We start from the raw sequence: 26745 nt of genomic DNA, 5'->3' as shown, positions 1-26745 counted from the left end.
CTTGTTGAAATGCCATAAAATTCATTTTCTAATACTGCTTAAGGTTTCCTGGAATTCTCCCAAGATCCAATCATGCCCAAGGCAACATTAACTCTACACTTGGTAAAAATTCAAAGTTACTTTATTCATTTTCAATTCACTATCTAGTCTCTCCTCTTAAAGAATTTTGTAAAAACTTAACTATCGATTTTGAGTAAAATAGCGATGGAGCCTCTTCTTGGGACTGGTGACGCTGTTACGTACCAAAGTACAGAGATTACTTTCCTGATGCTTTTGGTAATACTTTTTCCAAGAATAATTGAACTCTATGTCTAAAATCAAAGCTGAATTCACATAATGATGCCTCCAATTCAGTAGTTTACTCTGTTATCCAAGGACCTATGCTCTTATCATCAGAAGCAAATATTTCATGGCTACATCCAAAGCACTCAAAGGAAAAATATAATCTGACAACATAAAGAATAGTCCCCCTATAACTGTTTATTAGAATGTGAATATATTCCAAATCAGTAACTTAAAAAAAAAAAAATCAAGTTACAGAGCATGCATAAAATACAAAGTAGCGATTTACAAGGAGATAGTAGTATCTTCATAACTAATACACCAAAATAATAAAAGGGCTACAGAGGAAAACTAAGTAGACTGACCACAGCAATGCCTTCCGTGTGCCCCACACGTCATGAGCACCGCAAAAGACAGATTAACTATGAAACATAGTAATCTAGGCAAGCCCACACACATGTATATTTTGGGGATATTCCACCATCCTGAATCGTATCACTTTAGTTGACACAACTTTCAGAACACTTCAGAGTTAAGTGCTTAATATTATTCACAAAAAAATAAAACTAAATATTAGTGTGCACATTTCAGAATGAAAAATGAGTTGCTCCATTGATTTCAATAATGTAGTGGAAGAAAACTTTCAGGTTTGTACAATGCCTAATGCATTCTATTTAAACTCAAGGTACTATTTCATCTATATACTAAAAGAATACATGCCTTTTAAGTGGTACCACTTGAGCAGAAATTAACCTCTCTTGTATTCTTTAACATACTGAAACCAGATATTTAACTGGACTATATTCCATAATATACTACAAAACTCAAAAATCAGCATTGTTAAAATAATTATCCATGCCTGCTGGTGGCTATGGTGATAAAACTAGGTTGCATTTACTGGAAGGTTTTAAGACAAAATTAACACTTTGCCATCAGAGACTAAGCGCATTAAACCAGTTATTGCCTGAGCAATAAAATGCCACATAATATACTGCTGGGAAATTAGAGAAGTTAAATGACTTGGGCTGCCTGATCACTGTAACAAAGGCACCTCAGATGGAATTCCACCAGTCTCTCCGGTTCCCAGCCTGCCAGGCAGCACTGTGTGACTTATGGCCCCATAACCATGCTACTACTGAAATCATCACAGTCTTTTGTGTTTATTAAGATAATTCTTGTCGAGAAAAAAGTGTTCCCCCCTCTCTAATCAACTTTGATGTTTACAAAAATTAAAAAACAAAATTTACTAAACTACATAATCCTATTAAGGCATTTTAGAAATTGACTTCCAGAATAATGGAAAATTTATAAGCTCTCAAAATTCTACTATGTTTATAGGGCAATTCTTAGATTTATGGAAATATACTCTGCACTGAGAGAAGAGTGTTAATTATAAGCTGCTCTGTGGCAAAATGATAGCTTATTTCTACAGTCTTCTTAATTTGATTTAATCAAGACCAACAGGTCTGAGCTTCAAGGGATCAAGTTCTATTATGTCCTACAGTGACAGCTTCCATGATGAAAAGTAAACAATAATTGAGGAATCCAAACATTCAGTTTATTAAACTAAGGCTAGTGAAGCCATAGCATGAAAAAAAGCTGCAGTCATTCGGGACAAATGGATGATTTTATAAAGCTAAAATCAAAAGACTTGAGACATGGAAAAATTCATAAGTATGAGGAAGTAATAAAACACAAAAATGACCACAAGAATTACAAATATATTTAAATCTCAGACCTGGGAATTGGACTATACACAGCCTTCTAGGGGAGAAGAGAAACGCCTTATATGTTCTGACAGCACTGCACCTTTGGCTTGTTTTCAGTGGTTGGTGGAACATGAATAGGAACCACGTTGTTGCTTGGAGACATGTCATTTTCACGTCTGTCTGACATTTGCTTCTGAGAAACAATGCGGTATATCTCTGAGGGGAACAAAAAAGAAACAGCAACACTCACTGTGAACAGACCCATAAATCAGTGATTAAAAATTAAAGATACACAGAGGTAGAAGTTATATTCACAAGAGAAAAAAATGCAAATAAACTGAACAGAGCTCATATACTCAAAGCTCTTTTTTCAACCAGCCACTGATCAGTCAACCCATTATTTCACAATTTCTCTTAAGGTAAGAACAGAAACAAAGGCTTTCCATTCCAGAGGGAAAGGTTTACCAACCAGTTAGATAAATCTTGGTCTAAAGAGATTATAGGGCTTAGATCTAAATTTCTAACCTTATCAAAAAAAACCTACATATATTGACACTGTACCACAGAAAAATATTTAAATCTGCATTATCAGACCCAGTAGGTATTTCTGTATGTAGTGAAGAATACAACTTCATAGACAAGTCAAAATCCCAAAGAACTCTTGGAAAAGAAGAATGGAAAGATAATGTGTTATCAATGCCTTCTGAACTAAAGTTAAATTGCAATGAGATAATCATTCAAAACAGGCAACTTAAGATTTTCTAGGACACTTAGCAAAACTGTTTAGCATCCACCTCTTCCACTAAATGTCCCCTGCCATATCAGTAAGCAGAAGATGCTGGGCCATCAGCCACCACACCCACCCGCTCTCCCCAAAGAAGCACCCTGAGGGAATTGAGGATGGAGAAAAGTAATATACTGGTACTAACTAGTTAAGTAAGTGAAGTCACTCAGACCCTTTGCGACCCCATGGACTGTATAGCCTACCAGGCTCCTCTGTCCATGGGACTTTCCAGGCAACATAATACTGGAGTGGATTGCCGTTTCCTTCTCCAGCAGATCTTCCCGACCCAGGGATCGAACCAAGGTCTCGAGCATTGTAGACAGACGCTTTGTCGTCTGAGCCACCAGGGAAGACTTCTTTTGATATGCACCTTAACTAGCTAGTTAAGGTGCATATCAAAAGAATGATTTCAGACTTCCCATACACAGGACAGCCCTAAACTCATTAACTTGAGATGTCTGGTTTTCTTCAGTTTTGAATCCAGACTACCCGATTTTTGTTCCAAAACTTCCTATATATCCTGGTTCCTCTCCTAACTCTTCTAAACAGTTCCTCAGAGCTATCTGAGAGGCTGCCTCCTGGACTTAGGGCAAGTCCACCAAATAAAAAATGTAATTCTCAACTTTCAGATTGTGCCTTTTTTTCAATCAACAAACTATAAGGACCAAAACTGTACTACCTTTTTCATGCTGTATCCCCAGCATATTAGGTTGGTGCAAAAGTAACTGTAGTTTTGCACTGTTGAACTTTGTCATTTGATACTGAAACACACTCTTAAATAAATGTGGTTATCAGTTCAGTCACTCAGTCATGTCCAACTCTTTGTGACCCCATGGACTGCAGCATGCCAGGCTTCCCTGTCCATCACCAACTCCCAAAGCTTGCTCAAACCCATGTCCATCGAGTTGGTGATGCCATCCAACTATCTCATCCTCTGTCATCCCTTTCTCTTCCTACCTGCAATCTTTCCCAGCATCAGGGTCTTTTCCAATGAGTCAGTTCTTCATATTAGTGGCCAAAGTACTGGAGCTTCATCTTCAGCATCAGTCCTTCCAATAACTATTCAGGACTGATTTCCTTTAGGATGGACTGGTTTGATCTCCTTGCTCAAAAGTTATGTTATACATCATTTTAATGGGCACTTCTTCCATTTCTTTTTTTTTGGCTAATGGCTTATTACTTGCTATTTATATTTATTTTAGACTTGGCAAATGTTAGACAAAAAGCAAATTTGAGTGATTTTCTTATTCAAGTTCAAAATGGGTCGTAAAGCAGTGGAGACAGCTCGCAACATCAACAACGTGTTTGGCCTAGGAACTGCTAACGAATGTACAGTGTAGTGGTGGTTCAAGGAGTTTTGCAAAGGAGACAAGAGCCTTGAAGATGAGAACCACAGTGGCTGACCTTTAGAAGTTGACAATGACCAACTGAGAGGATCACCAAAGTTGATCCTCTTACAACTACACGAGAACTTGCTGAAGAACTCAACATCGACCACTCTACGGTCATTCAACATTTGAAGCAAATTGGAAAGGTGAATAAGCAAAGTAAGTGGGTGCCTCATGAGTGGACTGAAAAATTTTAAAAATCATCATTTTATAGCATCTTCTCCTGTCCTAAGCAACAACAACAAACCATTTCTCCATCAAAAATTGTGACGTGATGAAAAGTGGACTTTAGATGTCAACCAATGACAACCAGCTCAGTGACTGGACCGAGAAGCTCCAAAGCACTTCCCAAAGCCAAACTTACACCAAAAAATGGTCATGGCCACTGTTTCAGTTGTCTGCTGCCAGTCTGATCCAGTACAGCTTCCTGAATCCCAGCAAAACCATAATATGTGAGAAGCATGCTCAGCAATTAGATGAGATGCACGGAAAACTGCAATGCCTGAAGCCAGCATCAGTCAACAGGATGGGCCCAATTCTTCTCCATGACAAAGCACAACCGCATATCGCACAACCAAACGCTGCAGAAGTTGAACAAATTGGGCCACGGAACTTTAGCCTCATCTGCCATATTCGCCTGACCTCTCGACAACTGATTACTACTTAAAGCATCCTGAAAATTTTTTTCCAGGAAAGTGCTTCCACAACCAGCAGGATGGAGAAAATGTCTTCCAAGAGTCTGCTGAATCCCAAAGCACAAATTTTGCACTACAGGAATAAAAAAAACACTTATTTCTCATTGACAAAAATGTGCTGATTATAATGGTTCCTATTTTGATTAATAAAGATGTGTTTGAGCCTAGTTATAATGACTTAAAATTCACAGTCCAAAACTGCAATTATGTTTGCACCAACCTAATAGTAGGGGATCAATAACTAAGTACATGATAAATTATTATTAAATTCCTCTACAGCAAGTTATTGTTGTTCATTTGCTAAGTCATACCCAGCTCTTTGCGACCCCATAGGCTGCAGCATGCCAGGCTTCCCTGTCCTTCACTATCTCCTGGAGTTTGCTCAAAATCATGTCCTACAGCAAGTGTCCTTATTTAATAAATAATTGTATTTTTAATAAATTGGTCTTACAGTGCACTGCCTAAAAGTAGCTCCTGCTGACTATATAAACTCCTTACAAAGAATAGATCTTATTTTGTTTTCACAGTGCTTCCTCAGGAAAAAACACCCTCTAAAAGTAAGGGAATTCTAAAAATGGGACAAATTGACACAATATGCCTCCTATTATGTGGTACTGTGAAGTGTAACATATTCTTATGAATGACACCTATATATTCCTACCAAAAAATGTTTAAAATGAAGTTATCATGAGGAAATAATGAGATAAATCCAGACTGAGGGACATTCTATAGGACAACTGGCCAAGACTCTTTTTCGGCTGTGCCAGGCCTTGGTTGAAGCATATTCTGCAGTTGCAGCATGTGTGATCTAGTTCCCGGAACCAGGGATCAAAGCTGGCCCCACTGCACTGGGAGCACAGAGCCTGAGCCACCGGACAAGGGAAGTCCCTTGGCCAAGACTTCAACAAACGTTACGCACAAAATACATTAAAAATCGAAAATAAATGCTTTAGATGTGGGCTCTGGCCCATCTATTTACATTAAATATGCATTAACTGCCTATTTAAGTAAATAAAATTTAAAATCCAACTCCTCAGTCCAATAGCCATACTTCAAGTGCGTAACAACCACCTATAGTCAGTGACTACCCTATTCAGTACCCAAAAATGTAACAATTCCATTAATCCAATGTGTTTTCCTTGACCAGATCCCAGGTTTAAACTGTAAAAACCAAATCTATAAAACACAAATCTGAATACAACTTGCACATTAGATAATACTACATGAACATAAAGTTCTTGGATATATGACATTGTGATTATTTTAATATAAAGTTATGGGGTAAAAAACAAAAGCAGAATCATATTTTCAAAATGTCCAAGAATACAGCAACCAAATGCAATGTACAAACATCATTTGGATTTTAGTTTGAACTATTAAAATTTGAGACAGGAAATTGTAATATTGTTTGAGTAATAGAGGACAATAAGGAATTACTGCCAATTTTTAAGTGGTTTTATTGTTATGGGGTTTAAATTCTATCTTTTAGATATACATCATGAAATGTTTACAAATGAAATGACATAATACCTCGAATTTGTTTCAAAACAATGGGGGTGGCAGTAGGTGGAAGAAAGACAGGCTTTGGACTGATGGTTATCAATGACTACATGGGAGCTCATGACAGTACCCTACTTTTGGCATGCTGAGAACTTTCCGTAACAAAAAGTTAAAGGAAAGAAAATACATTAATTAATTTTTTTTTTCCAAATTAAAAAAACTAATGTTCCAAAAGCTGAACAAGAGCAAACTATAATCAACTGTGTATGTAAACTAACAAGGACACTGACAGCTAGTGTACCTTTTCTTATGCTTTTCTGGGGGAGCAGGTGGCTAAAATTCATGCTTTAAAAGGTTGACAGTGGTTCAAAAAACCAAGAGAAAAAAATGAGATTACAATAAACACTACTGACTAGAGTTGTTTAAAAAAAATAAATAAATAAAAATAAAAAGGATATGAAGGCAGAGCCTTCATTTACATTCTTTCCATTAAAAGGGGATGGGACTAGAGTATATCAAGGGTAAAAAGGAAAAATCATTCAATCAGGCGAGTGACTAAGGACAAAAGATAACCATCAACTTACTATGAAACTAGACTTTTCAGTCTTTATTATGTTTTCTCTCTAATCCCAAATTGGATGGCTCTTCTTCAAGTACAAATGATTAAATGAGACCCTCTATAAATTTAACTTCTTTACAAGTGGTTTTCAATGTTGTTAGGGGAACCAAAACAAAAAATATTTTACAGGTTCTTACATGAAAAGCAAATAATGGACAAGAGGAAAAAGCAGAGTTCTCAGAGAACACCGAAAGGTAAATAATTAGAGATCTCATTATAACGAAAACAAATTTGAGCAGCGTTATATAACTGCCTGCAAGTACTACATTCTGTTTGGCAGAAATGGATTACTCCTACATTGCTCCAATCGCCAAAAAGATGCCGACCAAGGCAGTGAAGAAAAAGAAGCTTGATCAGAAAATGAGGAGAAAATTTTCTTTCAGGTAGAATGGGCACTAAGAAGCTACACAATTACTTAACATCTCTTGTGGCTGGATGTGTCACTCAGAAAAAAACTTTGATAAGAAAACAGGAAGCAGGTACCTTCAGATGGTAAAGTGTCTGCCTACAACACGGGAGACCTGAGTTCAATCCCTGGGTCGGGAAGATCTCCTGGAGAAGGAAATGGCAACCCACTCCAGTATTCTTGCCTGGAAAATCCCATGGACGGAGGAACCTGGTTCGGCTACAGTCCATGGGGTCGCAAAGAGTCAGACACAACTGAGCAACTTCACTCACTCACCTTCCAGCTGGGATCCGATTAAGGAAGGTTATTTAAGTGGAGGAAGGGGTACAGGACTAAATCAGCTAAACCAGATGCAAATATTTTCCTCTACAAAGGGCATGTTCTCCTTTAGAACAAAGTGTATGTGATATACCAACTCCTGCGCAGACCCTTTTCAAGAAATCCAAAGGACAGGTTAGGTTAAAAAGAAGGAACTCTGCTTTATCGTTCATACATTAGGATCTCTTGTAGGAGATCTAAATATAAAGCAAAATATTAATATAAAATAGCTTTAAATATAACCAAATAAAGTTAAATAAAAGACATATGCCTATTTCTACTCTAATGAAGTGTTTATCAAGATGCAAAGTAAATTCTAAGTTAAATGTAATAGTTTCAACCTGGTGAATAAAAACAGCTAAAATTCTTCAGTCCTTCCAAAACTTGTGAAAATAAGAGGCCTGAATTATCCTATTAATACTACAGCTCACGTTAGAATTTATTAAAACTTCTTCAAACCCACTGCTCATGATATAAGTTTCCTGAAGGTCAAAAATGCTCCAATTTGAGTTATTTAAAAGGCTGCCACATGCAAAGAACCAAAGCTACTATGCCTGATTAAAAGATCCTTACTACTCCAATAAGATTAGTGTCTGAAAACTCTAGTCCCACTTTTAAGAGACAATATGCTAAATGAACGAAAATTCTTTCAACTGGGAATTCCCTGGCAGTCCAGTGGTTAGGACTCTGCACTTCCACTGCAGGGGCACAGGTTCAATTTCAGCTTAGGGAACTAAGATCCTGTTAGCCACGCCACAGGACCAAAAAAAAAAAATCTTTACCACAGAATTTAGAATTTAGTCTCCATACTACAAAGATGGCTTGGACTTATTGATCACATGGAGAAACCTGGCAGACACCATAACCAACATCACCAGTTTCTAATCAGACAAACCAATATTGTGAGCATCCTGATGTGATGCGCTGAGAACACTCTGTGGTATTCCTATTGAAAGCAAATAACCAGAATTGAATCAAACAGAAACATCAGACAAACCCAAACTGAGGGACATGACAAAATAACCGACCCATACGCTTCAAGAAATGTCAATAAACCAAAAGACAGACTGAGGAACTATTCCACATTAGAGGAGACTGAAGAGTTATGATAAGTGAACGCAATGTATGATCTGATCAGATTGTCTTTTGCTAATAAAAACACAACTGGAACAGCTGGCAAAATCTGAATAAGCTCTGTAGCTTAACCATGATGAGGCACTATTATCTCTCTTTTGACCACTATACTATGGCTATGACATACTAAATATCCTTGTTTTTAGGAAAATACACACTGAAAAAAAGCTCCTAGGGATAACGAGCAGCATGCCTGTCACTCTCAAATGGTAAAGCAAAACAAAACAGTATTGTTTATATATTTAGAGAAAGGAAGAAAAAGAATAGAGTAAGTGTGGTAAAATTCCTCAGTATCTGAGGAATATGGGTTAAGGGTATTTGCAAATACTTTGTACCACTATTGCAACCTTAAGTCTGAAATAGTCAAAATTCAAATCAAAAAGAAAAAAAGTAATACAGTATGGAAGTATGGATTAATAACATCGCTTAATGAACTTGAAGATGAAAGAAAACAAAGCTGCACTGAAATCTAGAGGCTATGCAATGTATCAGACTCACTCACGCACTAACCAACTACCTCCTAAAAATACCATCAGCAAAATTATGTCAGGAAGTTACTGTCAAATTCACACATATCAAGAATGCCAGGGGTCTATTCTAAAATAAGCAACGCAAATTATCTTTGAAGTAACAATGGAGATACATTTTCTAATATTTAATTTTGCATCTTAAAAAGTAAAAAGCTAGTTTTTTCTTCCAGTAACATCAAAATACAATACAAATACTCCCTTAATACTGTTAATCTGTTAAGTCAGAATTAAACCTAAATGAGAATACAGTTCTATTTCCTGTCTTTTCTGTGCATTAATACTCCCATTAGTATACAGAAAAGTTTAGATCCTAACACCTGCAAAACACAAATTTCCAGTCATATGCAGTCATCTCTGATCCTACAGATCAACACTGAGATTTACTGCAGGAAGTTGAGGAAGTAGTGACTAGAGAGAGGAAAAGTGGTAATAAGTTAATCTTTTGTTTGCTTTCAAGCAATATTAATTAAGCAGTAACAAAAGCTTAATCGAGAGTGAATTTTAAGAGAAACAGCCAGCACATTCATCATTCAGCACAAAACAGTTCCATTTTAAGTACAATATATATCACTGCTTATTGATTAGTTCATGTTTGAATGGATCACAAGTTCGATGCTACAAAACGACACATAAAATTGTTAACCACAGATGAAACAAAACACTTGGCCTCATTTTCACTAAATAAATGGGCTAGAAATTGAGATCGGAATGGGCTAGAATTATAACAGAGATTTGATGGGACGTAAAAAATGACCCAACAAGGACTGATTAAAGTTTTTTCAAACGAGCTTTCTCAGAGGGCTTAAGAAGATGAAGATGACTCACATCTTAGAACACTGAATCTTAGGACTAGGGAGGTTCACTGACTTTAATTACAGAGCGAATGAGAACAAAGTGGTAAAAGGTAAAACCTACAACTCCTGGGTCTCAATTTAGTATTATCACATTGACTCAAGAGAAACCACACAAGTGCTTAAAATGAAAAAAACAAGATTTGAAGACATATGGCATATTCAATAAAATCTTGCCTGCTTTAAACAATCTGCAGTGAAAGTTGACCCAAAGATTTTTTTTTTTAAAGTGACTGTGTTCCAAAGACTGTTTATCCAACCCTAGCACCAACCTTTATTTACTATTTTTCTGATAAGAGAAAAGAATTACAATAAAATAGATATGTAAAACATCAATATAGTTTATTTTTAATGAGTTTTTTTCATACTTTAATTGCTACTTAGCTAATATCCAATGTTTACAATGTACCAGGCGCAGTTAAATATTTTACATGTATGGAACTCACTCATTTTTGGAGTCTAGATTTCCAATAACAGTCAATTCTTTTCTATGGATTAGCTCACAGAAACAAAACCTTTTCACTCACACCATTAACAGTCAAGTCAAATTACACCACAAGGTATTTATAAATACAAGCCTCTCTTAAAAAGAAAGTAACAGAACTCCCAAAACATATTTCAACTTTACATATGAAGAAATTAAGGCCTAGAAAGGTTAAGTAACTTGCCTAACATAGCTCATTAGTAAGTGAAGGAGCCAGGATTAGAACACAAGTCAGGCTTCCAAGCCCATGCTCCTAAACCCTAAGTTTTATTCGCTACATTTTTACAGTAAAATAAGACAACATTTAAAAGCTAAAGGGCTTCCCTGGTGACTCAAATGGTGAAGAATCTACTTGCAATGTGGAAGACCTGGGTTCAATCCCTGGGTCAGGAAGATCCCCTGGAGAAGGGAATGGCAACCCACTCCAATATTCTTGTCCGGAGAATTCCATGGACAGAGGAGCCTGGCAGGCTACAGCCCACAGGGTCATTAAGAGTCAGACTCGACTGAGTGACTAACACTTTACAAGTTAAAATCTGTTGGCCTCTAATACAACTGCTGCATACCAAGAATAAAATCTTGTTACACTATAATTAGAATCTCATTTACTTAACCATTTCTCCATATATACTTTTTAGAACATCACATAAGAGCACTATATATTAAGACTACACTCTAAATTATGAATTCTTAAAAGTAATATACATTTTTAAAGTACTTTGTATTTATTAGACTTCCCTGTAGCTCAAGGAGAAGGCAATGGCACAGCACTCCAGTACTTTTGCCTGGAAAATCCCATGAATGGAGGAGCCTGGTAGGCTGCAGTCCATGGGGTCGCTAAGAGTCGGACACGACTGAGTGACTTCACTTTCACTTTTCACTTTCATGCATTAGAGAAGGAAATGGCAACCCACTCCAGTGTTTCTGCCTTGAGAATCCCAGGGATGGAGGAGCCTGGTGGGCTGCCATCTATGGGGTCGCACAGAGTCGGACAGGACTGAAGCAACTTAGCAGCAGCAGTAGCTCAAACGGTAAACAATCTGCCTACGATGCAGGAGACCAGGGTTTGATTTCTGGGTCGGGAAGATCCTTTGGAGAAGGGAATGGCAATTCACTCCAGTATTCTTGCCTGGAGAACCCCAGGGACATAGATGCCTGGCGGGCAACAGTCCATGGGGTTGCAAAGAGTCAGACATGACTGAGTGACTAACACACACACATTTATTAGAGGATTAAGATAAAACTTTCAGATAAATTGTTCATTCTATTAAAGTGAGGGTAAATATGCTCAGTTGCTCAGTCGTGTCTGACTTTGCAACCCCATGGATTGCAGCCCACCATGCTCCTCTGTCCCTAAGATTTCTTAGGCAAGAATACTGGAGTGGGTTGCCATTTCCTCCTCGAAGGGATCTTCCCAACCCAGGGATCTCAGTCCCATCTCTTGTGTCTCCTGCATTGGAAGGTGGATTCTTTACCACTGAGCCACCTGAAAATCTCCAAATCTGAGTCACTATAAATAAAATATTCTCTCACCCCTGAGGTTGACATGGTCTACACATCCACATTCCAAAAGACCATGAATTTTATTTCTTTTCCACTACTTTTTAAAACTTTTCAGTATGTTATCACTGGCTGCTTTTCTCCACATTGCTTCTTATACAATAATAAATCGTGGGAGAATTTTACCTTTTGTTTCCCAAGTTTTTAAGAATATGTATTTTCCTAGGTGCTTCTATAACACATCAGAACCAAGAACACCTTTTCTTTACTGAATTTCAAAAGGGCATTCATCTTTCCATAAATGGGATTTCAATATTTACCTTATAAAAAAGTACCATTAAGCATTGTTTTGTGTTTATGACCAGGAAGCATGGTATGCACAGACTAAAGTAATAACAGAAGTGAATGCATTACTTTCAAAGTATTTTTCCCACTATAAACCAGATGAGTTAGGATGAATGTAACTACAACAGCTCTCAAATGATAGTCATTCTTAGCGTGATTTTATAGTTTAGTTTTCTGATTAATTTGTTTAAATTACCTTTCTACTACTTCTAATTCCCACTGGTCTAATCTAAAAATGCAAGTCTTACCTGTCAAGATTGTCTGAAAAGCAGCTTCCACATTTGTAGAGTCTAGAGCAGATGTCTCAATGAATGACAAACCATTTTTTTCTGTAGGGAGACACAAAACTTCAGTCTTGTCAAATTTAAAAATACAAGGGACGTAATACACTCAGACCTTCAAAGGGAAAATAACAACTTTTTAAACCCCAGGTTCTCCCCCACTTCTTAAGCAATAAGAACACCATGCTACTTCCACTTTAGTAGATTAAAAATGAGAATTTTCATTGGCTTCTTAATTAAAACAAATACTTGCTACATCTAAACACTACCATTGGCAATGAATAACAGTGGGCATAATGCAGTAAACTTACCAAATGCCCAGCCAATTTCACCCTTACTGAGCTTCCCCCTAACATACAGCCATGGTATGAACAAGGGGGGGTATATGTGATTCACTTAGAATTCTGTTACTATTGTCTGAAACAAAGCTTCTTGACTAGAAAACAGAAAATTTTAGTCACAGCATAATCAACAGTGAAAGCTCACATCGTGCACTAGTCAAGAATGTACAATGTTGCCCTCTGGTAGGCTGCCCCTACCACCAATACAGAGTCAAGATAGGCAGATTCTCTATTAAGCCAAAAAAGTTATAACTCCAAAGCAGCTACATCCCGGTTGGTCCTTTACACTCCCTGGGCCACTACTTTTCAGACCCGCATAGAACAAGTCTTGGTAAAACAAAGACATGATGGAAAAAAGCAGGAAGCACAGAACAAACATAGATTTTATCTACCACTTTCAGGGAGAGAAAAGATAGTATTTATATTCAATTTTTGGCAGCAAAAACTCAATACTACAAGTCTAATAACTCAAAGTTAAGCAAGAGAGTCATACAGTCATCATGCATTTTCAAAACAAGATCTGTTAAGCATTCACGTTTACCTTTCCAGAACTGTTGCAACCCATTACCCTCATTGGAAGGGTCATGAAAACTAAGAAATACAGAAGCACTGTAATATCACAGAATTCGTACCACTAACCTGCAAAAGCTCTTGCTTCATCTGTAGGAACTGCCCTGAGATGGCGCAAATCACTCTTATTGCCCACAAGCATGATAACAATGTTACTATCAGCGTGATCTCTTAGTTCTTTCAGCCATCGCTCTACATTTTCATATGTGAGATGTTTAGCAATGTCATAAACCAATAAGGCACCTACAGCTCCACGATAGTATCTGAAAACAGAAAAATGTATTTAACTATTAGAAAACAACCATAAGATGGGAGAGAACACCAGACAAGACTAAGTATATGAACTATGTATGTATATACACACACACACTCTCACACTTTTTTTTTTTTAAACACACGAATTTTAGAATACTAATACAGGAATTCTTTAAAGGAAACAAAACAGTACTTTTTTCCAATACCAAAAGTCAGCTAATCCACTTTGGTAGCTATTTCACAGAACTTAAAAATGCTGAGAGACTTCCCTGGTGGTCTAATGGTTAAGAATCCGCCTACCAATACAAGGGACACCGGTTTGATCCCTGGTCTGGGGAGATTCCACGTGCTGTGGAGCAAACTAAGCCCATGAGCCACGTGCTGCAACCAGAGTGCCACGCATGTAGCAATGTAGACCCAGCCCAGCCAAAAATAAATAAAATTTGTTTTAAAAATGCTGAGACTTACGCTGATGTTATAGCGCGGTATCGTTCTTGCCCTGCCGTGTCCCATATCTGTGCCTTTATTGTTTTCCCATCAACCTGGATGCTTCTTGTTGCAAACTCTACTCCAATGGTGCTCTTGCTTTCAAGATTAAACTCATTTCGAGTAAATCGAGACAGGAGATTACTCTTTCCAACACCAGAATCTCCAATAAGAACAACTAAAAAGACAAAGTACTTAATGTCAGATGGATGAGGCACACATATTCAGAAGACCATCATGTTTTAAAGCAAAAAAGATAGGGCATCAGATTTTTAAAAAAGGAATGAGGGTAGGGAGGAAGAGTTGAATGCTCATGTTACCAATCGATAAAATCAATTTATTCTTTTTAATGTGTTTCTACCTGCATAGTGACTTCCACCCATCATCTACTTAGTATCCTGTCTTACAAATGCAAATATTAATCATAGGTCTACTAGGCACTGATGACAGGCTAATGCATTAATTTAACAATCAACACTATATCAAACTTATTACCTTACAAGGTTATACTTGAGAGGTAAATCCTAAATCAAATGAACAATCTGTGATATGAAAATGTATTAGACATGAAAGCAACAAAGGATGTTAGTGCCCTAAGTATGTTCTACTTAGTTTCATCAAAGCCTGGGTGTGACCTCAGGACTCATATCTAAGCAAAATGAACACATTTAACACAGTAGGCAGCAAGTTTATAAACTTTGCCACCCAGATCACAGAAGCTACAATGACCCTCCCATAATTACATTTATCAGACTAGCAAGAAACTAGAGACCCCTCCAAAATCAAGGAGCCCTAGAAAGCTGACTAATAATTTTGACTTACTCTGAGTCAAAGGCAAAGGAAGTCATAACTTTCACTGATGACTTAAAAAAGAAGAAGAAACAGGTTTGTTTGACTGATTAGATGAATTTATATCCTCTGATTACTATAGGAAGTAGTTTATTTTCAAGCTAACTACAGTGGATTCTTTCTCACCTAAGGTGATATATCACACTTCAAAAACAATGGGGAAATAGGCAGTTGTTTTAAAGTGTTTCTATCTGAACTTAAAGAACAAAAGCTCACAGGTTTTCAGAATCTGAGCTTGATAACATTTTTTCCTTGGTAGAAGTTTTTTTATCAATGTTTCAGAAAATATTATGCTTACTCCTACTATTGACTGCTAACGCATCTTCTCAGTTCTTTACTAGCTAACTGATTTATTAGATACCAGGAATAAATAATCAAACACTCAAGAGTAACAGCAAGGTGTAAGACCATGCCTTACTAAAGAGACTGGTATTTCAGCGGAAGGGGGACATGGCAAGGGAAGGAAACGCTGTGAGAGCTCCCTGCACTCGGGCCAGAGGGCAGACCGTCCATTATGCGCGAGAACGGATGTAAGCCGGCCTCTGGACAGTCTTGGAGAGAGTACACTGTCAAATGCATATCTTTCTGGCTTCCTCTATCAGCTGATTCAGCAAAAAAAATCACCCAGGCAGCAGTGACTCCATGCAGCAAAAGGCACAGTTATTTCCAGTTAGTCAATTAGAGGGTGTCAAAAGTACTACAGCAAACACAGACAATACAGTAAATGCTTCTACCAGGGAAGAAGACGGTAAGGTCATGAAAGTAACATATAAAAACATTTCCAATTTTATAGTGTACTACAGCTGATTCCTAAGTTAGTTTTCAAGGTCCTCCATTCTAAATGTGAGGTAAAATTCCAGTTTCAGTAATAAAAGTCTACCCTATTAGCAGAGTATACTCACTTAGTAGGGAACTAAGGTTGCCTCAGTTCAAAAGGGTGGATGTTCTGCTGACGACACCTCTTTTGAATCTTTCCTGGCCCCACACTAGCACTGAGGTATAAAAGCTTCACTTGAAGTAGGAATAGGAAACGGAAAAACCCAAAAGTTGAACATTTCTACTTCCAAGGCACTCAGATTTACCAGTCAGATGAATCAGTTTAGAAACCAATCACTTAGTTCAAAGCCAAAGAGCAAGACATCTAGAATGACACTGCCGGGACTTCCCTGGTGGTCCAATGGTAAGACTCCACGCCCTTCCACGGAAGGGGGCACGGGTTTGACCCCTAGTGGGGGAACTAAGATCCCAAATGCCACATGGTGCAGCCAAAAAAGCTAAATAAAAACAAACAGAATGACAATGCCTTTGGAAAACATATAACTCAATAACTCCATCCCACAAAAACTCTAATACTTTCAAGTTTTGGTTTCTTGCCTTTTAACTTCCACTTTATCGATTATATTCTGTCTCCCCATTCTCAAATCTTTGCACTGTCATAAAGACATTTAGTAAGAACATTTTTTCCCTTGATATAACCAATTAACTTTAACATAAAAATTATTACTAGCACCCTTATCTGAAAATAATTCAAGATACATGAATACTTCATACAGTAGAAAAGTTATCTCAACTAGACACAGGCAAGATTGACAAGAATTATGACTAGCGACTTGTTAAAGGATTATATCTTAAATGACAACAGAAGATATTGCTTCTTTAAGAACAGCACTGCCAAGATGCTGCTGAGAAATGACACAATATGGAAAACTTCTTCTATGCAGTTACCAAATGAGAAACTGCACCAAGAAAGGTTATATTTAGGCTCACTAAATAATAAACAAACTAGAATGGATTAAGTTACCTGAATAACTGAAAAGAATTCACTGTGATTTTAAAAACAAATCAAAAGTTAACAGACTCAAACTTAGTTTCCGACCAAAAACAGTTTAATTAAGATGATAATATTTAATTGCTTTTTTTAAATATGATCCACTATATGATTACATCCTATAGTTCAAGAAAGAAATTTGCAGTGACTTTCCTTACTTTTTATCACTAGTATCTTAAAGTTCTTCCACTTTAAACATTTTATAACTGTAGCCATCTACGTAAAATATATGTGTGTGTGTAAGTATAAATTAAATAATAGAATCTGTATATGAAACGTCACATTTCTTAAACAAATCTGATAATATTCATTATCACTTGGTTAACCTCATCTAATACTAAATTTGGTTCATTATATATCAAATACTAGGCTGCTAAAAGCTATAAAAAGAATATACGCATTAACTGACCATTATTTAATAAGAATTTCCAACTCTTCAACCACATTTAGTTTTATACAGTCTGTTACAAACTAATGTACTAGACAAAAATTTCATTCAACAAATCAATCATAATATCTCAGACCTAACAGTTATAACCTGAAGTAACTGATAATTTTCACACTGGTTTATAAATAAACTTGGAGATCTTTCTACTTTCAACTATATTCATAGTCCAAACTCACCAAGAGTCTTTTTTAAAATTAAATAAGGCTGAAGTCTAGACAAGTTTTTCTAGATTCAGCAGAACCCAAATTGCTCAACCATAAGTTGTGAAAGAAAAACTATCAAGATGCAAGACAGCAAAGTTCCTCTGATCAGCCCCACTAACAATCAGCTGATGGTTAATTACTACTGACCTTCAATTAGACTGAAAAGAAAATGGTGTAGACTACGTACACAGATATTTTCAGAATATGTGACTCTGATTGAGTTAATGTCTACCACAATATTTGTCAACAGGAACTATGATTGATTTATACTTCACTTACGTGTCTGTCCCACAGGGCCTTAATCACAGTGTGTAAATGTAGAATTAACATTTTTAAAACAGTCAAGTTTTAAAATTAAAATTCACCACCACCAGCAGTCTCACTGTTGAGCTAAAGATTAATGTTCAAGAACAAATACATAATTTAAAATAATTTTCCTACTCTCCCCACATTACACTTCCACTTGAAGCACTCCATCCTACACCAATCAGGATATCCCTTCATTTTCAACTGATTAGAGCTACAAACTAATTTATAATTCCCTCAACTATTAAGTTTGCTAGGATAAGTTTTCTTCCAAGTAGACAGCTGCAGCTCATCTCAGGGAATATCTACAAAGAATAAAACCATTTTAAAATGAAATTATTGTTGCTTCTCTTTAAATTAAAATTGTATAAATAAGAAACTGGCTATATAATCACAGAAGTTAAAAAGTGACTCATATACTATTAAGAGCTTTTTTAAAAAGTGGAAATCTTTCTCAGCAGAATTTTTAAAAACATTCTATTAAACAGCAAAGTGTACAACAAATGAAACCAAAACCTGTGGAACTTTAAAATACTTTAGAAGGCTCTAGTTTTAAGTTTCTTTACTAATACTTAAATGCTCTTCCAGTTATAGATTTACGGTTTTAAGAAAATAAAAACAAAAACAAAAAAACTGTAAGAACCACAGTAACTTCTTTAACATTATCTGAGTTCTCAGAGAAGCTAAAACTTTACAGTCTCACTTAATTCTCACAACAGTCCTGAGAGATACTATTTTCTTTTTACAGATGAGGGAACTGAGGCTCAAAAGAGTCAGCTTTCCCAAGGTCACAAAGCAAATATACGACCTGAGGCAGTAATTTGAAACCAGGCCTGTGCGATTCCAAAGCCCTGTGCTTTCTCAATCATTGTTAGCAAAGTGGTCTAAACCCCAAAGCTAAATTAAAATCCATTAAGCCAATCCAGGGTACTAAATATTTTGGGGGAGGAAATAACTAGGTTCTATAACCAACATTCAAGTTGTAAACCAAACAAGAGAAATACTCTGATAGTCTATCTTGTCCTAAATTAATTACTTCAAAAGCAGCCCTTATGTAAAAAAACAAATCTCCCTTTAATGACTACACCCCAGTCTCCAGGGTCTCACTGAAGTAATCTCACCAGATTTCAGAAGCCTTCAGCCAACAGAATGTAAACTAATGCATGTTTCTTTTTTGTATTTGTAAAATGATTAAGTACCCTCTTCTCTGTGAACAACTTCCCACTGTCAGGCGGTGGGAGTGGATACTGAAGGTACTCACTCTACAGAAAAATTTCTGGCCCAGAAGAGTAAGTGGCGGTAGGCCCATCAACTAGTAGGCCAAGGTTTGCAGAGTACTGGTGAAGCAATGTTTCCTGCTTTGTTTAGTCAACCATACTTAGCACCCAGTGGCAAAGTCAGAAAGAGTCACTAAGCTTAACATTCTTTTCAAACTCCACCCTTCACTGTAAAGCTTTAATAGTAATGGCTTCTTACTCGCTGGTAATGATCTTTGTTCAGCATACTACTGATGGCTGCCCTCCTAACTCCGGACCAGAGAAACAGCATCAGAGAGAGAGCATTCATCCAACAACAAAAGCATTTACTGTACTTTCCTCTCAAGGAAAGCTGTACCCATTATCTTTGTCGATTACAAAAAAAAAAAAAAAAACTATTTGGATTCTTTCCGGACTAACCAATAAGCAATTCTTTTTTTCACTCCCCATCCTCCACTATGTTTTGTCCAAGGGCACTACATGGTTCCCCCTATCTTATGAAAAATATTTAATTTGACCAAAGAGCACACAACTTCCCCATGCTCCCCCACCTTTGGGGAAAGGTATGTGGCCAACCAGGACGCTTCCCTTCCTGTTCTAAAAACACCGAAAGGTTGGATCCTCCCAATGTTGCAGCAGGAAGCAACCAGTCCGTAGCGATAAAGCAAGCTATTTGTGCAGCGTACAACCTTTCCTGCTCAGGAACTGGGCCTTCAGGTCTGGCAAGGATAACAGCCACCACCCATCCGCAACCCCTAGTCTCGGACAGTCAAGAGTTATCCCAGGCTGGTTGCCTCTGGGTAGGGAAGGCAGGAGAAAAGAAGGCTGGGTGGGAAGTCACATCGGTCTGCCCGGTCACTGCGACAAGTGCGCGCGTGGGTGCTGGGACAATCCCTCCTGCCCTACCCCCCACCGCCGGGGTCGCACGAGCGACGTGGGAGAGCTCGTAAACTACTCGCGGAGGGAAGGCAGAAAAAGAGCTACCAATGCCGGGGGCCATGCGAGGTTTCAGACCACGAGAAGTGTGGGGTGGGTGGGGGTGGGGCCGCCGACCCGCTCGGATTTTTAACCAGGGCCTGGCCCCGGGGATAGAAGAGGGCGAGGAGAGGCGGCTTGTCCGAGGGCAGGGAAAGGGTTCGCCCGAGGGAAAAGGGAGGCAGATAAGAAAAAGATCTGTATGGGAGAGTGCGCCGAAAGAAAGGTGAAGAACGAGGGTAAGGGCCTGTCTGAGGGGCTCAGGAAGGGTGTATACCGAAGGGGAGGGGGCGCTGAACCCGAAAAGATGGATGGTGGGGGGGGCGCCCCATTAAGGGGGCCCCGAACCCGGGGAGGAAAGAAGGCGATTTGAGAGACGGCAGCCGGCCACGAGAGGGGCGCAGGGTAGGGACTGTGAGGCTTCCTAAGGCCTCTGGGGAGGTCGCTATGAGACCGCTGTGTGGTGAGGACCCCCATCCGTGAGTGGAAGGAAAGGGGCTGAGCTGGGGGACCTCAGGATAAGCCGCACAGAGAGGAAGAGCTGAGGAAGGCCGATCTCAGAACAGGGGCAACCCGCGGGCGGGTCCCCCGGGAGTGTCCCGGGCCCCCAAACCGGGACTCGAGGGAGAGTTCCAGAGCCCACGGCCTCACCTTTGAAGAGGTAGTCGTACTCGTCGTCGCGGGTGCCCATTGCGCGGCCGAGAAACGAAGGGGCGGGAGCAGCAGTGGTACCGGTGGGACCAGGGGGCGTCGCTGCAGGGGTAACCCGAACGCCGAGCTTCAGCTGCCGGACCCGGTAAAGAACCCCTCCCTGCCGCTACGCCACTTCCGGCAGGCCCCCACCCATAGGGGGAAGTACTTCCGGGGGCGGCGCCCCGCCCCTCAGCCCAATAAAGGGGGTGTACACAAGTTTGGCGTCTGTCGTCCAAGCTTCCCGGACTCGCAGGTGTTTCGAGTGGCTTAATGAGCGCGGTACTCCCGGCTAACCTCACTTACAGAGGCTGCTCTCCATACATAATAGTCTCTCCCTCACTCCACTCGCCGTTATTCGGGGAAGCAGGGCACTGGAGAGCGCTTCAGCACTGCCTCTGGTGGTCGGTTTGTGGATGGGGGCGGGGTTCTCTAAGGATTAGAGAGCCGAAGGCAGAACCGTGAGCGTGGCGGTTCCATGGTGTAATGGTTAGCACTCTGGACTCTGAATCCAGCGATCCGAGTTCAAATCTCGGTGGAACCTGTACTCCTTTCACTTTTTGGTTTGGGTTTTGTTTTTTCCCTGGCCACGATTTTTAAGTCATGTACTTATTCACAAAGTGACTCTTGTACACCTGCGGGGTATATGTGTCTTTGAACTAAGGAGGGAGGGAATGCCACAAAACTCAGTTGCCTAGGAAGACCACATGCATTTCCTTCAGTTCTGTACTGTTACCTAGGTGTCTCCTAAGTATCCTCTACACTTAGCCCTTTTTTTTTTTTTAACCTCGGCCCTCTTCGAAAGCTTCCATGAAAAGGTGATTCTTTTTGCTAGAATTTTCAACCTCCAACTTCATACGAGGGCAGGCACTTTCCACTCCTTCTCTCCAGAAATCTCCCAAACTGTCTCCAGATGTATTCACAGAACCTCGCCCACCCTCCTCATCAAAATTCATCAAGAACTTCTTGAACCCTTTTTGTCATCCTTTAAGCTTAACCTGGTTATATAATTATTTTATTTAACATGCAGAGCGAAGGATGACAATTTCCATTTTTTCAGAAATGTGGATGGGGAGGTTCAAGTGATTTCCAAAGATCACACAGCAGGGCCTCCCTTTATGTGAAGAGACTTATGGCTCAGTGGTAAAGAATCTGCCTGCTGATGCAGGAGACTGGTTTGATCCCATCCCCTGAAGGAGGAAGTGGCAACCCACTCCTGAAAAATCCCATGGACAGAGGAGCTTGGTGGGCTATCCAGTCCATGGGGTCCCAAAGAGTGGGATACAACTGAGTACATAAGCACTATATTTATGCCAAAAAGTTTTTCCCGTTTATTGTCAAACCTCACTACACCTGTGTGCAATTTAGAGTTTTCATCAAGGGTGCCTGTAGTAAGTAGAATAAAGGCTCTCCCAAAATGTCCACGTCCCAATCCTTGGAACCTGTGAATATACTAGATTATGTGGCAAAGGGGAATTAAGGTTGCAGGTGGACTTAAGGTTGCAAATCAACTGACTTTAAAACAGGATAATTATCCTTGGAGTCTCCATGTGGGCCTAACGTCCTCTCAAGTGTCCTTAAAAGTGGAAAAGGGAGGTCAGAGGGTTGTGGTGTGAGAAGGCCTCAACCGGCCCTTTTGGCTTTGAACATGAAGAAAGGGGGCCAGGAGCCTAGGAATGCAGAGGCTTATAGAAGATGGAAAAGGCAAAATATAAATGAGAGGAGATGGAAAAGGCAAGGAAACTGAGTCTTCCCTAAGGCCACCAGAAAGAACACAGCCCTGCTGGTACCTTGATTTTAGCCCAGGGATACCCATGTCACACTTCAGACCTATAGTACTGTAAAGTAATACATTTCTGTAGTTTCAAGTCACCAACATTGTGGTAATTTGTTACAGCAGCAATAGAAAACTAATACAGTGCCATTTTCAGTGCTTTCCAAAGCAATATATAGCAACAGAAGGTTTACCAAAGGGTCAATAACAGTTCTGAAGGAGTAACTCATGAGCAGATTGAGCAATTCTGGCAACAGATGCCACAGTTCAGAGGGACTGAGATAATTAGGAAGAACTCCCTGGGGACTTCCCTGGCAGTACAGTGGCTGAGATTCTAAGCTCCCAGTCCGGGGACCTGGGTTGGATCCCTGATCAGAGAACTAGATCCGAATGCCATAAGGTAGACTGAAAATCCCATGTGCTACAACCAAGACCTGGTGCCCTGGTGCAGTCAAATAAATAGGAAAAACAAAGAACTACCTGGAAGGGGAGGAGCTAGCATTGACTCCTGAAGGAAGAAGCAAGTAAGGAAGCTCATCTGGGGAAGTGGAGAAGATTAGACGATAAGAGCATGTTAAGTAAGGCCATTAATGCCAGAGAAATAATCATGAACTTTTCCCCTTAAGTCATTATTTCTCAATGTGCATCCTGAGAAGGTCAATAGTATTCCTCAAAGGAAGGGTTTCATGCTCAAATAGGTTGAAACGCACTGTACACTGTCTCTCCTGCCTTAGAAGTTCCCCTAATACTCTGGTGTTTTAAAGTCTAAATATCCCACTCTGAAGGGAAAATATTTTAACTGTGTGAAACAGAGCATTTCTCAGGTTCACCTGTGAACAAAAAAAAGAACCGAGTATCATGCATCATTCATTTACACAAGGATTAAATCACAACCCATTGCGGTCACCCACAGTGCAAGAGTGCATCCTGAGAAGAATTTAAGATGAAAAAACCTGGATAAGGCATTCTGTGCTTTGGATAAACAGCCCCGAGCTAGTTAAGATGCTTAAGATGGTTAAGCATAGTTAAGTTTTTTCCCATACAGAAGTTTTAACTTTTTATTTACTCAAATCTCTCACAGTCCTTTGGTTTCTGAATGTTGCATATCACATTAGAAGGCTTCCTCTCCACGCAAGATTTTTTCAAAAAACTTATTTCTTCAAAGATTTTTAAAACTTTTTTCTCCATCTGAATTTTATGTAAATTGAGAGTAAAGTAGGGATCTAAATTAGTTATTTCCAAATGGATAGCCAATTGTTTCAACATCATTATTTGAAAAATCTTTTCCCCACTGTTACAAATATCTAATTTATTATAAATAAATTTCATACATATAAATAAGTCTATTCTTTAATCTTCATAATATACCTCTGACAGCCAGAGAGGAACACTACTCAGATGTCCCTTCAAAAAAGAGGCTGTTGGGGACTTCCCTGTGGTCCAGTGGCTAAGACTCCGTGCTCACAATGCAGGGGGCTTAGGTTCAATCCCTGGTCAGAGAACTAGATCCCACGTGCCGCAACTAAGAGTACGCATACCACAGCTAATGATCCTGCTTGCCACAACTGAGACACAGTGCAACCAAAGAAATAAAAGTAAATATTAAGAAAGAGTCTGTTGTGAGAAGTATAGTTTGCTGATGGTCTCCAGTTGCCACACCTCCAAGGCCCACACTCCCTCTGGACTGTTCCCAGACAAGGACTGAGCACCATAGGGATACTAGAACTGGACCAGTTCTGTCCAAAATGGGACTCTTCTAATGGGTACTCTTTCTCTAGATCTCTCCATTGCACTAAGATTTTCTCAGAATTGCATTATAGTCCGAGGTTCTTCCTATCCAATCCTTCTTCTTTCCCACTCTCCTTGCATAGGTATTGATCCTAAATTGTGATCTGAATGCCCCACTTCTCCCTTTTGTCTTCCCCCCCACCCCCAAATGAATTCTTATGCTTCTAATTCACCGGGTCATCTTCCAGAGGACCTGACCCCGATACAGTCCAATTGGTCAACTTTTCTCTTCCTATGCCGATATCACATTGCTGTATCACGACTTTGCAGTCTATTTTGATATTTCAATGTGGATTTTTGGTTTTGTTTTTTGGCTGCACTGGGTCTTCATTGCTGTGCAGGCTTTTCTCTAGCTGTGGTGAGCAGGGGCGACTCTTCATTGCAGTGCTCAGGCTTCTCATTGCCATGGCTTCTCTTGTTGCAGAGCATAGGCTCTAGGCGCGGGAAGGGTTTCACTACTGATCATTAAAAATACCTTTTTCAGAAATGAAAGAATTTGCACAGGATATCCAAAGATATGAGATTCTGCCTATAATGATGCAAAAGAGGGAGATCTAAGGCTTAATAACTATTTGGAAGAATGATCAATAGAAAGGGGGAAAGGATAAAAAAAAGAAAGCAAAACTGTTGCCATTAATTTCAGGCATGTCTAATTTCAACAGCTAGTAAGAAAACCAAAAGGAAGTACCCAGTAAAAAGCCTGGAAATATAGATTCAGAAATGTCTTGGCCCTAGAATATATGGAAGAAGCAAATTCTGGAATATATCTCATCTTCCACAGCCTGGGAGCAGCTCTAAAAGATTATTGAAAACAAACTGGGAACTGACAGGCCTGTGTTTAAACTCCAGCTCTGCCATTTACTGTTGTACTGCTTTTAATAATTTACCTAATCCCACTGAAGCTTGGTTCCTTGTCTGCAAAATGGGACAAATGTGATTGAAATAGTATATAGCTTGCACCGTACCTGGCACATAGCAAATGTTCATTAATGCTCTGGGTCTCAATTGGGGTCAGTTTTGACCCCAGGAAATTTGAATATCTGGAGACCATTTTGGTGTATACTTGGGAGGCACCACTGGCATCCTGTGGGTAGAAACATTCTATAATAGACAGGACGTCTCCCCCACAACAAAGAATTATCTGGCCCAAAATATCAACAGTGCCAAGGTTGAGAATCCTGAGTTCATTATAAGGATTATCCAGAGGCCAGGCCAAGACCTATGATGGGAAAGGGCAGGATGCAGTGAGCATCACCTCTCCATCCTGCCTCATCTTCCAAAAGTTGAGCATATCCCTCAAACATCAGGAAGGATGTCCAAGACAGACATACCTCTCTTCATAAAGCAGAGCCCATGGACCCACCAACCTGATACAAAACACTTCCATATGAGGATCCTGTTTGTTAAGTAAACAAAGCTCAGTTTTCTATTTCTTGACCCAAAAGGATTTTTACAGTGACATTCAGTTTGTAACTATTTGTTAAACCCTACGTATCAGTTTTATGCACATTTTTGTAATGACACTAGGTTTGCTTCACCATAAAAAGAATTTTTTGAGAGAGAAAAGTAAACAGACGTAATAAAGTGATAAGATTTGTTTTCTGTGCTTTTTGCCTTTTCTACTGAGTATATTATAAGGTAACAAATCGTATACAAAACCAGGAAATTCTCAACTTTGATTCTGATTATAGTCACTAGAGCACCGAGTCTTAAAGAAAGAAAGAATTTTAAAATATTTATTTATAAACATGTATTCTATATAAATATTTATAAACATGTATTCTATATAAAAATATATAGAGAGAATACATGTATATTACAAATGGCTTATTATTTATAAACAAATGCTATGTAGCTCAGCATAGATTTTTTTTCCATATCATGAAATCTGAATTAGAATAACTTCTAACTTTTATTTTAATAGTTTACTCTTCACATATTCTTAGCCTTTTAGGTTTGGTACTCATAGATTATAAATCATATGGCACAATCATTTTTCAAAAACCAAAAGGAAGGACACCAAGAGAGTGAAAAGATCACCTGTAAATTCTTACAAATACTTACAAATCAAATATATGGTAAATGATTAATATCCAGAATATATAAAGAACTCTGACAACTCAACAATAACAAAAAAACATGAAAATGGG

The 26745-nt window shown here is 38.9% G+C and overlaps 1 protein-coding gene and 1 non-coding gene across 2 annotated transcripts; one reads left to right on the top strand and one right to left on the bottom strand.

Moving 5' to 3' along the window:
• Positions 1–459: 459 nt before the first annotated feature.
• Positions 460–21179, bottom strand: RAB11A (RAB11A, member RAS oncogene family). Its single transcript, XM_027553012.1, has 5 exons — positions 20995–21179; positions 14461–14656; positions 13807–14000; positions 12794–12874; positions 460–2207 (listed from the first exon to the last, which is right to left on the bottom strand). Exons 1-5 carry the CDS (start codon positions 21032–21034, stop codon positions 2068–2070), a joined length of 651 nt encoding a protein of 216 aa, XP_027408813.1. The 5' UTR covers positions 21035–21179; the 3' UTR covers positions 460–2067.
• Positions 21180–21505: 326 nt separating this feature from the next.
• TRNAQ-CUG lies at positions 21506–21577 on the top strand. The gene has a single exon. It is a non-coding gene; the product is annotated as a tRNA-Gln (tRNA).
• The last annotated feature ends 5168 nt before the right edge of the window (positions 21578–26745 follow it).

The sequence above is a fragment of the Bos indicus x Bos taurus genome, chromosome 10 (assembly GCF_003369695.1).
Source record: "Bos indicus x Bos taurus breed Angus x Brahman F1 hybrid chromosome 10, Bos_hybrid_MaternalHap_v2.0, whole genome shotgun sequence".
NCBI lineage: Eukaryota > Metazoa > Chordata > Mammalia > Artiodactyla > Bovidae > Bos > Bos indicus x Bos taurus.
The sequence above is the reverse complement of the archived record's forward strand: the minus strand, read 5'-3'. Positions and strand labels throughout refer to the sequence as shown.

Excerpts from the sequence above, each read along its gene's own strand:
- RAB11A (XM_027553012.1), bottom strand. The coding sequence starts at position 21,034 with ATGGGCACCCGCGACGACGAGTACGACTACCTCTTCAAAG. Across the intron at positions 14,657-20,994 it reads GTACGACTACCTCTTCAAAG|TTGTTCTTATTGGAGATTCT; the intron begins GTGAGGCCGTGG and ends TTGTCTTTTTAG. Across the intron at positions 12,875-13,806 it reads TGAAGCAAGAGCTTTTGCAG|AAAAAAATGGTTTGTCATTC; the intron begins GTTAGTGGTACG and ends GTCTCCCTACAG.